The following is a 13,797-nucleotide window of genomic DNA, read 5'->3' on the forward strand; positions in this document are numbered from 1 at the left end:
ATACATATACACCATATTATTGTGTATCACTATTGGTAGAGAACCGTTTTGGACAGTGTATTTGATTTTAATAACATTTAATGAAGTATCTATCATAAGATATTTCGAAATCACGTCTACAAAATCTTCAAAAAAACTGGAGTAACTATTACAACATCGACATTGTAATCTATAAAACTGTTGTTAACATTCCATCGACCACCATACTGAATAAATTGATAAATTTTCCATTGAAGTAGCTGAATTAGGTCAAAACTCACTAATTCCTTGATTGATTTTGATTATAGTTCGTAGTTCCTTCATAAAAGCTGTATCTACAGAGAAATCGTGAAAGGAAATTGTTTCTTCTATAGTGAAATTGATCGATTTTTGAGTGACATTTGGAGCTTCTGTTGAGAATTTTTTGGGAGAGAATGCCGTGATTTACAGAATGTAGGTCTTTGTGAAATTGATACGCTTGAAAAACAGGGAAGGAAGGAAGATCTTTAGCGTGACTCTCGGATGGAAGAATCCTTCCTTGCGTGTATTTCTAATTTTCGGCTACTTTTGGGCTAGAGGTTGGTAAGTTTGAGTTTAAATTGCTATTTCTGTACTTCTCCCTATTTTTTTAAAAAAGTAAGCTAAATGACGTTTCAGTTTAGAACTTAACTGAGATTAGCAAGATATTAGGTATTTTTTATAATTATTATATTATTAATTAAAAGTATGTGGAAAACACATCATAGTTAACTGTAAGTACAAACTAATAATTATAGTTAGATAAAGTGACATGTGTCATTTGGTTATTAATTGGACGTAGACATTCAATGTGGGTAATATAAATTTATACCGTAGTCTCATGGGTGTAACTTGTAAGCTAAATCAAATCATCCGAAATGATCATGTGAGTTGGAAAGGCAACTAATCTAGATCAATCCATCATAGAGTTTCATAATAGCCAAAAACTTAAAAAAACAAAAATTGGCAGATAAGAAACAAACATAGAAACTTTGGAATTTTAGTTTAGATCATGATTAGTTCCTTAAGTGCTCCAGTTGGTTTCATCCATTTAACAAAATAACGTAACGTGCTCCTCCTTAGTGTCATAAAAATATGCCCGTATTGCAAAGTTGACGTGCCCCAAAAATGAAAGAATTTTAACTGCTGGTAAATTTGGGAATCAAATTAAAAACAAAGTGAATTTCTGATGACTACATAAAAATTAATGCGATGGAGGTTGAGAACTATAACGAAATAGATATTGTACTTAGACAATTTCTGCTATCTTTGATGAATAAGCTTATTGCTTATGACATGCCATGTTCAATGGAAGTGGAGGATCTGAATATGAACCATTGACAATTTTTTCAAACACCCATCTATTAGCAGCCTCTGTGTAATGCACACCATCCCAATTGATTCTTACTGATGGATCTTTGCATGATTTTCCCAACATTATTTCTTTGCCTTTAACCTTGATCTTGCTTCCACATCCATATTTCATGTTATAATTGTACTTTCCTCCATGCCCACAGCAAGCTCGTAGTGGATGCTCAAACCCTAAATTTTTACCAACCATCAACAACAATACTTTAAGACGTAAGATAAAATAAAGAAGTGACATGTCATGTCTTATTTTGTGTCCATTTGTTGACGACATTAACTTTTTATTTTATACTATCTTATAATACATACCATGCATGTACAAAGTAACCAATTTCAAATTAAATAAGGAATTAAAGACGAATTGTTTACGTACCATGCTTGTTAGCGTGACTAATGAGTTCATACTTGGCAGAATATACATCAACATAGGTAAGAGCAGCCAATGGAAGATCCTTTCGGAGCTGGACCACAGCTTCCTTCAACTTAGCATTGAAATATTGAGCCACCTTATTGAAGGGAGAGGCACATCCTGCCTTATCAACTTGTGCTGCCGTAATTAGCAGACGATCCAAGATATAGGGTAGACAACCAACAGGCCCAGTATTATGAATCCAAAAATATCTACCACCTTGACCATATATGTCCTGCCATTTTCACCATAGCATATATAACAACCTCCAAATTTTCATGTATAGTCATTCAACTTTCAATTTATTCTACAAATTAGTTATAAAACCAATTTTTGTAACGAAAAGATCATTTAATTATGCCTATATATCACGAAAAAAAGCCGTAAATGTTAAATCCAGTCCAAAAAGTACAAGTAGGCTTCTAGAAGTATAAATTTGTCATATAACATAAGATACGTCAACAATTCACCTTACATAATATCCACGTGGCACCACTTAAAAGCAAAATAGAAAAAATCAATTTCCACCTAGTGTAATATACCTAAATGACTTTCAGATATGTGACATCGTAGGTTTTTAATTTTTATTTTTTTAAGTGGGTTAAAAAGTCAGTATTTTTTTTTTAAAACGTTGCCACATGAATGTTACATAAGGAGTTGCCGAGCTGGCAACCTACTCATTTTTCACGACCATATTTAGCATTTTTCAGTTTTTTTTCCTTTTAAGTTTTTGCGCTATATAGGCACAATTGAGCCATTTTCCCATTACAAAATTAGTTTTATAATGTTGGTGCAACAAAATGAAACTGAAACTTCTCTTAGTAGTATGCTCAACATTGCTCTATATATATCAAGATTGAATTAAGGAAATACCTTGATAACAGTCTTGAATTGATCCATTAAATCAGGCACATAAGCTCTAACTTGATCAGTGGTCATATTAAGGAAGTAACCAGCAGTTAAATCATTTTGTCCAATGTCAAATGTGTATAAACCGTGGGAAAAATGTTTCTCCTTAGGCATCAACTGACTAAAGACATTCCCTGTACATTGAAAACTTTCCAAAATAATAAGAAGATGATGGATTCCAGAAACTATATGGTAATTACTGGAACACCACAATAAAAAAGTAATTAATATGCCATTACGTACCTTTGCTACGGATAATCTGAGACCTACGATGGAAATCGTTGAATTCGTAACACTGAACGTTTAATGAAATGGGGCTGAAACCACTTTGATGTAGACTTGTGTTTTGGGGTCTGACTGTTGAACCAGCTGTGGCAAAGTTGGCTCCATTACTGAAGTTTGAACCCAGTGCATCTAAGAATGCACTTAGATGTGGTAATCCTAAGCTTTCAGCTGAAAAAATAACGTATATTATAGTATTAGTTTAACTTCTATATACTGATACACTAGTAGGAAAAAAAATAATTACACCATTAGGTCATCGAAAAACTAATTAGAGTAACCGTGTATGATGAGTGAAATTAGTAACCTAAAAATAGAGTATAAACTTCCTAGAACAGATCAATGTATATAAGTTAACTTTATATCGTGTTATCTTTGAGTTTTAGAGAGCAAAACAATTGTCCCTTCGGGGACATCTCAAAAAATCGAAAAAAACAAAACAACTGTTATCCTCTAGAAGAAACGTGTTTGGTTGTTAAAAAAGAAACAGATTTGTTTTCAAAAACAAAAAAATATAAGTGAAAAATTATTGTTTTGAAAAACAGCTTAATTAGTTATTTTCAAGAAAAAGAATAAATCAGAATTAAACAGTTAGACTCACTCAATTCAGAAAAAGACATAAAAGCAAATTAGCGTCGGTGGATTCTGTTTCAAAAATAAACGCGCCTTGCTAATAGAACCAAAATAGTCACAGTCCCCATATATCCCACCAGTCCTTAACTGATAAGGTTATTAAGAATACAATAAGGACAAACTATTTGTATAGATGATTGATTGCAATATTGCAAAAATATTGAGATGAACTTCGTAGAAAAATAGTAGTAATAATTAAGAAGAACTTTTTTGTAAGGCAAAAAATAATGAGAAATTAAGTGACAAATCAATATATATGTTATTACCAATAAAATCAATAACAAGACGACCATCAGAGTAGCGTCCGGCAGGGGCACCAAAATATGTCTCTCCGGCGGGCGGACCGACCTGACCAAATGCCGCCGATAATCCGCCGGTGTCGGAATTTGAGTCACCAAAGTTGAAAATCGCCGGAAAATCACACTTGCTCTTAGCACCACTTGAAATTGGATATACAATTAGTAGTAACACCAATACTAGAGGAAAATTAACTAGTTTTGAGATACTAAGCTCCATACTAGGACTTTATATTCTACTACAAAGCAAAGATGAAGAAGAAGAAGAAGTCGTCAGGGATGAGTAGGATAAATGGATATGACAAGATTATTGTGGAAGGGAAGTCTAGGAATATAGGAAGTAAAGTTAAATGGGGGTGTGTGTTATATATATATATAAGGTTACGTACTTTGTGCGTGTAACCAACTCTCACTATTATATTGTAATTAATATTGCTCTATTTTTATTTCTTTCACATTCAATATTCTTCTTGGAAATAAATTTATGTACATTAAAAGTTTTGCAATTGCTTATATGATGAATTTGTAAAAGAATTGAATTTGATTCTTTAATAAATTAGTTGATTCAAAGCTTTTTTCTCAAAATTAGAGGAAATTTTTTTTCTTGATTAAAATTCTTAATATATAGCTCATTCTAATGGGTATATATGGAAGGACAATTTGGTTAGGATCTAAATTCACGTACATATATTTTTAAACACTTTAGACGTAGGAAATCTACCCAAAATGCAAGACTAAGTAGTTTTGATAACAGATACCTCGTAGATTTTGAGTTGCTAATAACACTGCGCTCATCTTTAATTATGTTATAGCCAACTTTATCAAAAGTTATCTTATTTATACTGGCTTTATCCAATTTGATTAGACTACAAATGCGGAAAAACTTATAGGAAGTTGATCAGTAAATTTGGGCCATATTGTTGGTAACGTCTGTGATTATATATCCGAGATAAAAGAGTAATAAGATTTTGACTAGTGCTTGCGTAAGTTGTGATTGGGTGACAAGTGATAAGCTTGGTTTTTGTTATTTCCTATTTTTAGAATTCTGAACCTAACAAACTATAGCCTTTTTGAGTTATTGGCAACTTGTAGTGCTTCAGCCTTTGTGGAAACACTTTTTGCTCGAGCAGATAAAGGCATACTTCCCTATAGTGATCAGCTCAAATTAGTTTTCCACTATTATTGGTAAAGAACGCTAATTCATCGATACTGAATTAATCTGAAATTTAACAACTTGTCTTCTAAAACAACAATAATATCAATTGGGTAACGGCAAGTGAAAAGGTTCGTATTAGAGTCACTATATTCAAAGTGAATACACTTTATTCTATTAATATATTTTTTCAATTTTTTTCATGCACATGTATAATTCGTGCCTAAAGCCATGAATAAAAGAAAAAGATAACTTCGCACTCTTATTTTAACTAGTTTTAGAATACGCGCGTTGTGTGTGCACCTCGTCTCGATATTAGAACATGTGTTTAAGTTCTAAAATAAAATTTAAAAGAAAAGAAAATTGCGTTCTAAATGATTAATTATTAGTTTTGTTTAGTTATTCAATAAAGGAAGAAACTTTATCCCATAAAAGTACTAAATCATCTCCATCAATTTGTAACATAAAATTGATTCCAATTTTATACTTTAATTTCTTAAGTTTCACAAGTTGTCATATTTCTTTTAAGTTCCATTAACTTTTGAAGATTTAACGTTTTCAAAGTAAAGCTTTTTTTAAAGAACTTTGATTCCGTAAAAGATTTAATATCCCAACGAAAAACTACGCTTTATCCTCTCTTTTGGATATTTCTTCGACAATAGTCTTGAATCATTTTTTTTTTTTGGTGGGAAAGATAAAACTTGCATTAAATATAGGTAAGTAGCTACAGGGAGGTGGATGCAGAGGCATCCATGTTATAGTTGTTTGATATGCGGGAAATAACAGTAGAAACAGTAGTTGTTCCATGGCTAGCATCTATTACAAAAGGGCTATTTGAAGTAGCCATGCACATGTTAGCGTAGTTGTTATGCCAAGAAGCCTGGTTCACATCGGCCAGTTGTTGCGCTAGGCATTGTTTTTTCCTTATAAGAGAGACTCCATCTTGGTCCTTCTGCAAAAAGGTAGTAACAAAATCCGGTGGTTCTTCAAAAAACAATGGTTTATTTGTTGTTGGTAGAGTGCATCCAGCTTTAGCTAAATCATCAGCCACCTTGTTACCCTCCCTGTAGGTGTGTTTCACTATAGCATTATGCAATTGGCCCAGGAGGTACCTGCAGTCGTGGATCAAGTTAGCATAATGCATATTATCACAATGTAACATATGTAATACCTGCACGGCATCAATGTTAATTTCTAGTGGAACCAAACTGTGTTGATGTGCCAATTCCAGTCCAAAATATAGCGCCTGAAATTCTGCTTGAATGGTGTTTGCATTATCCAAGTTTCCAGCAAACCTATTATCCAACGTCACTGGCAGTCACGTATGACCCCTCCCATATCGGCTTTGCCAGTCGATGATGACATAGCCCCATCCGTATTTAGCTTATAAAAGTTTGGCTTAGGGGGTATCCATCTAATATGCTGCAGTACAAAATTATTTTTTAAGGAGAATTTGGCAGCCATGTAGGTGAATTGTAACGCACTATTTGTGATGTGTCGAAGTGAAAGTCTCCTTTTCACCATGTTGAAAAGATTATTGTTGCGCGTTAGCCAAATATGCCGTAACGAGTAAGAAGTGAAAGTTTTTGCATTAATAAGGTAAGGCATTTGGATGAGATTTTTGTTTATTAGTTTACCTATCCATTGGTTTGGGTGTAAATTTGGAATTATGGAATTAGTAATGAGAGTCATTCCCAGTTGGTGCCATATGTGGACTATGCGTGGACAATGGATAAAGAGATGAGTGGCAGATTCCGGTTGTGTGTGACAAAGTTGACAAAGATCGGTTGAAGTTATTCCAATATGATTGAGGTATTGAGATGTTGGTAAGTTATTGTGCATTATAAGCCAGAGAAAAGTTTTTAATTTTGGAGGGGTTTGTATCTTCCAAATCCAATTGTAGGGCTGAGGGTCTGCATGCAAGAGTAAATCATGTTGAAGAAGATTTGAGTACATTGAATTGGTAGTGAAGAAGCCCTGATTGGAGAGTCCCCAATAGATAGTGTCTACTGTTTGGATGTATGTTGGGACATGGATCCTTTTAAGAGTATTTTTGATATGCTCAGGCATTTGAAAAGGGATATCTGCCCAATTCCAGTCATGTTGGCATCTATATGACGCAACCTTTCTGCTAGTATGGTCTAGGGGAATTGGACCAATTAGGAGGGAGCATAGGGTGGTGTTTGGGGCAATCCAAGCCCCATTCCAAAAATTAGTGTAGATTGTGTGCCTACTTTCCATTTTATTCCCTTTTTGACAGTTACCCTAGCCCTTAATAATATTGTTCTAAGTGGTTGAAGAGTTTGAAGGAAGACGTTTGTCTTTATACTTAGCGAGAAGCGTCTGTGCCCATAATTGTGTATAGGAGTGGGAAACCTCCAATATAATCCAGCCAATATGGCCTCATTTTTTAAATGAAGCCTATGGATTCCTAGCCCTCCTAAATGTTTGGGCATCGTAACTGTTTTCCAATTTACTAGATGGAGTCTTTTTTTTTTTTTGTTGAATAGTTCCCCATAGGAAGTTACGCATATATTGTTCCATTTTATATAAAATTTGTTTAGGGATAGCTATGTATTGCATTATGTGATTAGGTAGAGCACTCAAGATGGATTTAATGAGGGTAATTCTTCCCAGAAAGGATAGGAATTTTGTTTTCCATCCGGCAAGTCTAGCCTTAAAGTTGTCTAGCAAGAATTGAAAGTTAGATTTGGTAGGTCTTTGTGGGAACATTGGGAAGCCTAGGTATTTTCCGAATCTAATTCCTTCTTTCATACTAAAGCAGGAGAGAATGTGTTGTTTTTGTTCAATATGGCAGTTATTTGAAAAGTAAATGCGTGATTTTTGAAAATTTATAGATTGGCCCGACATTTGGGTAAAAGTATTGAGAATTTCAATTATGGATTTACAACTTTTGTCGTTTAATTTTGAAAGAAGTATTATGTCATCAGCGAAGAACAGGTGTGAGAGTTGAGGGCCATTTTTGGAGATTTGTATTGGAGTCCATAATAGGTAATCAATTGATTGAAAGATGGTTATTGAGAGTCTTTCCAAGCACAATATAAAGATATAAGGGGATAGTGGATCACCTTGACAGATACCTCTAGATGGTTTGGAAAAGTCTGTGCGTGATCCATTTACTAGGACAGATATTGAAGATGTTGTAATGCAAGACATGATTAGGCTAATGAGTTTTGTTGGTAAATTAAAAAAATGAAGTGTATCCTTTATGAAAGACCATTCAAGCTTATCAAAGGCTTTTTCCAAATCTAATTTTAGCATCATTTGACCCATTTTGCCTTTTTTCTTATGTTTGAAATGGTTAAGAACTTCCTGAACAAGGATGGCATTGTCTGAAGCACGCTTGCCTTGTTGGAAACTTGATTGTGTAGGACCAATTAATTTATAAAGGAAAGGTTTTAATCTGTTGACAATTAGTTTAGTGATCAATTTATAAATAGTGTTGCAAAGACTTATAGGACGATATTGAGTAATTTGCACAGCATTAGGTACCTTGGGGATAAGGCACAAATAAGTGGTGTTTATTTCTTCAGGAATTTTCCCCTGATTGAAAGCATCGTAACAGCAGGTTGTTAGTGATTGGCTTACTTCCTGCCAATATTTTTGGAAAAAATAAGGATGTAGTCCGTCTGGCCCTGGTGACTTAAAAGGGCTTAAAAGAGAGGAGGACATTTTTAATTTCCATCAACCTCAAGGGTTGTATCAGTTGAAGTTGGTCTTCATAAGTTGAATAATTTTGCATTGGGGATTGATTTCTAAGTCGTTCCGAAAGAGAGTGTTGTGTGTGGAATAAAGTGGTGTAGTATGTGTAAATTTGGTCTTGTATTTCAACCTGGTCATAAGTCCAGTTTCCTACGGCGTCTTTCAGAGCGTTTATATGATTACGTCTTCTTCGTTGTAATGTAGACATGTGGAAAAAGTTGGTGTTAGCATCGCCGTCATTTAACCATTGAATCCTTGATTTTAATTTCCAATAGTCTTCTTCTTGTCTAAGTATATTACTAAATTCATTATTTAATTGAATCTCAAGGTTTTGTAAAAAATTACTAGTAGGATAGTAAATGGATTGTTGTATCCCATTTATTCTAGCAAGTATTTTTATTTTTCGATCGAAGAGATTTTCAAAAGTCTGTTTATTCTGTTGGAAAAAATAATAATTTGGGAGAGCAAGACAACAAAACACTCAAACACTCACAGCTCACTTTAAGAATGGAGAAGAAATGATATTTTTCATTCAACTTGACTTGTTCCAAATGGCTAGCATACATGGGTATTTATAGTAGAACTCCTACATGTATCTAGCCTAAACTTCATGTAAACACACTAACTAAATTCACATTAGTCTACACTAGTTCATACATCTCATAATGAAGTTCACATTAGTCTACACTAGTTCATACATATAATGAAGTTCACATTAGTCTACACTTGTTCATACATCTCATACTAATATGAACTAATCTAAACATATTTAATATAAATGTGAACTAATGGAAACAAGTTTATTATAATTTTAACATCCCCCCTTAAACTTGTTTCATCACTCCAAGTGCCATCCTTAGCTTTTGAAAAACTTCAATCTTTAATGGCTTGGTGAAAATATCCGCAATTTGATCTTGCGACTTCACATGCTCAAGCTCCACAACTTTATTTGATATACAATCTCTAATAAAGTGATACCTTGTATCTATATGCTTGCTCCTTTCATGAAATACAGGATTTTTGGCTAACTCGATAGTCGACTTGTTGTCAACAAAAATCTTTGTGGCATCCTTTTGTGGTTGGTGAAGTTCCTCCAACAAACTTCTTAACCAAATTGCATGACAAACACATGAGCAAGCTGCAACATACTCCGCCTCACAAGTTGACAAAGTAACAACTGGTTGTTTTTTAGAATTCCATGTAAATGCAGAATTTCCAAGAAAGAAAACAAACCCAGTAGTACTTTTACGATCATCAATATCACCAGCCCAATCACTATCACAATATCCCACAAACTTAGAATCCTTAGAAGATGAATAAAGAATTCCATAATCAAGTGTATCTTTGATGTACCGAAGTATTCTTTTTGCTACCTTTAAATGGGAGGTAGTAGGAGCTTCCATAAAGCGGCTCACAAGTCCAACACCATAAAGAATATCCGGCCTTGTGCATGTCAAGTACCTTAAGCTTCCAACAAGACTCTTGAAAAATGTGGGATTTACATTTTCTCCATCTCCATGCTTGGATATTTTAACTCCACATTCAACGGGGGTGCTCACGGGATTGCAATTATCCATCTCGAACTTCTTGAGAATTTCCTTTGCATATTCTCCTTGAGAAATAAAAATCCCATCCTTCCTTTTTTGCACTTGAATGCCAAGATAGTAGGACATTAATCCAATGTCCGTCATCTCAAATTCTCTAGCCATTGCTTCCTTGAATTCTTCAAACATCTTAGGATTATTTCCTGTAAAAATCAAGTCATCTACATACAAGCAAACAAGTAAAATGTCACCATTTTTAGCAATTTTTACATAAAGTGCATGTTCATGTGGACATTTTGAAAAACCATTTGCTTTAAAATATTTATCAATTCTACTATTCCAAGGCCGCGGAGCTTGCTTCAACCCATATAAAGCCTTTTTCAATTTCAAGACTTTATTTTCTTGTCCTTCAACCTTATAGCCCAAAGGTTGATCAATGTAGACTTCTTCCTCCAATACGCCATTCAAAAAAGCTGACTTCACATCCATTTGATGGATTTTCCATTGATTTTGGGCGGCCAAGGCAATGACAAAGCGAATTGTTTCCAAACGAGCAACCGGTGCAAATACCTCTTCATAGTCAATACCGGCTTTTTGCTTGTATCCTTTAGCTACTAATCTTGCTTTGTACTTTTCTACTTTACCCTTGGAATTCTTCTTTAGCTTGTACACCCATTTGACTCCGATGGTGCTTTTTCCTTTTGGAAGTTGTGACCAACTCCCATGTTTCATTCTTTTTTATTGCCTTGATTTCTTCATCCATGGAATCTCTCCATTTGGAATTTTGGAATGCATCCTCAAAGCTTATAGGCTCACTATCTACCAATAAACAAAAATGAGTAAAATCATATAAATCATTTCTTACCACTTCCGTATTTTCATACAAGTCACGGAGACTTCTACTCTTGTGAGGTGCTTCACTTGAACTTGAACTTGATTCTTCCACTTCTTGATTTTGTGGCGGAGGTGTTGATAGTGGCGAGATAGGCTGCTCCACATCTTCTTCATCATCATCAAATAATGGACTAAAAGAGTAATCTTGCTCTTTAGTCTTCCAATCCCAAGCACTATCTTCATCAAACTCAACATCTCTACTCAAAGTGACCTTGCCATTTTTGGGATTATACAATTTATAACCTTTAGAATTTTGATCATAACCAATAAAAACATACCTCTCACTTTTGTCATCGAGCTTGGTCCTCTTTTCATCATGTATATGTGCATATGCAATGCTTCCGAAAACTCGCAAGTGAGAAACTTTTGGCTTGAAACCACTCCATGCCTCTTGAGGTGTTTTTCCATGAACACGTTTTGTGTGGCAACGATTTAGTAAGTATACCGCACAAGCAACAGCTTCAGCCCAAAATTCCTTTGGCATATTTTTGCTCTTCAACATACTCCTCACCATGTTAAGAATGGTCCGGTTCTTTCTTTCCACAACGCCATTTTGTTGTGGTGATCTTGGCACGGTTAAAAAATGGCGAACTCCATTTTTCTCACAAAAAACTTTGAATTCATTTGAAGTGAATTCTCCACCATTGTCCGACCGAAGTGACTTAATTTGACAGCCACTTTGTTCTCACCATCCTCTTGTATTTTTAAAGGTTTCAAACACCTCTGATTTTGCTTAAAAAATAAACCCAAGTTTTTGTAGAATAATCATCAATGAAAAGTAAAAAATAATTACTTTTACCAAGTGAAGATGGCTTGATAGGTCCGCAAACATCCATGTGAATTAACTCCAAAGGGCATCTTGCTCTTGTCAAAGACTCTTTAGGAAAGCTTTTTCTAGCTTGCTTTCCAAAGATACATCCTTCGCAAAATTGTTTGGGATGATTAATACTTGGCAATCCATTCACCATGTTTTCTTTATCCATCAACCTTAAGCTATCAAAATTCAAGTGACCAAATCTCATATGCCAAAGCCAAGAGGAGTCTTTGGCACATGAAAGTAAGCATCTTGGAGCATCATTTTGAAGATTTAAAATGAACATTTTATTATTAGCCATAGGAACTTTAGCTAATAATCTCCCTTTTTCATCTCTCATAAACAACTTTTTATCTTTCAAATGAATGTCATAATTTTCCTCCAAAAGTTGTCCCAAACTCAAAATGTTACTTTTCATCTCCGGCACATATAAAACATTAGAAATTAATTGATGACTTCCATCCTTCAAGCGAATTAAAATCGTACCTTTTCCTTTGATTTTAACACGTGAAGAATCTCCAAAAGTGATTGTGCCACGATTCAACTCTTCAAGTTCCACAAATAAATCCTTCTTTCCACAAATATGGCTACTTGCACCGGAATCAAGGTACCATCGGTGCTTCTCGGCACTTTCTTCTCCTTTGCATGCGAGAAGCAAGGTGGCATCTTCATCTTCATTTTTGCTCTCCACGAAATTATTTTTCTCTTCAAAGTTATCTTTACATTCCCAAGAAAAATGACCAAATTTATGACAAGTATAACATTCAATATTTGATTTGTCATACCTTCCTTGATTTTGCCTCCATCATTTCCCTCTTCCACGACCTCTTCTTGAATTAAAGTCTTGGCCTTTATTTTCTCTACTTGAAGGTGGTTGACTACCTCCTCTTCCGCCTCTACCACGACCTCTTCCATTTCCACGGCCTCTTTGTTGCGAGCCACGCCTTTCATCTTTCTCTTTGAAAGAAAATTTTGCTTGCAACGCTTGTTCAACCGATTCTTCTTTCGGTTTCTTCAACTTCTCTTCATGTGCTTGCAAGGAACTCGAAAGCTCGTCTATGGTCATGGTGTCCAAGTCTTTGGACTCTTCAATGGCAACAACAATAAAATCAAATTTTGAAATTAAGGATCGTAGTATTTTTGCCACGACCCTATCGTCTTTCAACTCTTCACCATATCTTTTCATTTGATTGACAATAGCCAAAACTCTCGAAATATAATCCACAACATATTCATTTTCCTTCATATGCAATGATTCAAACTCTGCTCTTAAGGTTTGGAGGCGAACTTTTTTCACTTTGTCCAAACCTTTAAAAGAAGTTTGAAGAATATCCCATGCTTCCTTGGAGGTTGTTGCATTTGCAACCTTCTCGAACATCTTGTCATCCAAACCTTGATGGATGAGAGTGAGTGCCTTTTGATCCTTCTTCTTTGAGGCAACGACATCTTCTGCTTCATCAACACCGGACTCTACTGGTTCCCAAACATCATAGGCACCAAGCAAGGCCTTCATTCGAATACACTAATTTCCATAGTTCTCTTTTGTAAGCATAGGAACTTGGAATGGTGTTCCGTCAGAATTCATCATCTTTTCTCCAAGTTTGTTGTCTTCAACCACACCGGCTCTGATACCAAATGTTGGAAAAAAATAATAATTTGGGAGAGCAAGACAACAAAACACTCAAACACTCACAACTCACTTTAAGAATGGAGAAGAAATGATATTTTTCATTCAACTTGACTTGTTCCAAATGGCTAGCATACATGGGTATTTA

General features: G+C 34.8%; 2 protein-coding genes across 2 annotated transcripts; both read right to left on the reverse strand.

Annotated features, from left to right (window-relative positions):
- LOC109235236 (GDSL esterase/lipase At3g26430-like) lies at positions 1,127–4,240 on the reverse strand. The gene is made up of 5 exons (XM_019401270.1): positions 3,865–4,240; positions 2,927–3,136; positions 2,648–2,817; positions 1,739–2,009; positions 1,127–1,539 (listed from the first exon to the last, which is right to left on the reverse strand). Exons 1-5 carry the CDS (start codon positions 4,112–4,114, stop codon positions 1,280–1,282), a joined length of 1,161 nt encoding a protein of 386 aa, XP_019256815.1. The 5' UTR covers positions 4,115–4,240; the 3' UTR covers positions 1,127–1,279.
- On the reverse strand, positions 12,828–13,535 carry LOC109235849. The gene has a single exon (XM_019402097.1). It carries the CDS (start codon positions 13,533–13,535, stop codon positions 12,828–12,830), a length of 708 nt encoding a protein of 235 aa, XP_019257642.1.

The sequence above is a fragment of the Nicotiana attenuata genome, chromosome 12 (assembly GCF_001879085.1).
Source record: "Nicotiana attenuata strain UT chromosome 12, NIATTr2, whole genome shotgun sequence".
In the NCBI taxonomy this organism is placed as follows: Eukaryota; Viridiplantae; Streptophyta; class Magnoliopsida; order Solanales; family Solanaceae; genus Nicotiana; species Nicotiana attenuata.

What these genes read in the sequence shown, in the direction of transcription:
- LOC109235236 (XM_019401270.1), bottom strand. Translation starts at nt 4,114, where the DNA reads ATGGAGCTTAGTATCTCAAAACTAGTTAATTTTCCTCTAGTATTGGTG. An exon ending in TCAGATTATCCGTAGCAAAG is followed by an intron (nt 2,818 to 2,926) that starts GTACGTAATGGC and finishes TTCAATGTACAG; the next exon opens with GGAATGTCTTTAGTCAGTTG. An exon ending in TAGTCACGCTAACAAGCATG is followed by an intron (nt 1,540 to 1,738) that starts GTACGTAAACAA and finishes GTAAAAATTTAG; the next exon opens with GGTTTGAGCATCCACTACGA.
- LOC109235849 (XM_019402097.1), bottom strand. Translation starts at nt 13,535, where the DNA reads ATGAAGGCCTTGCTTGGTGCCTATGATGTTTGGGAACCAGTAGAGTCC.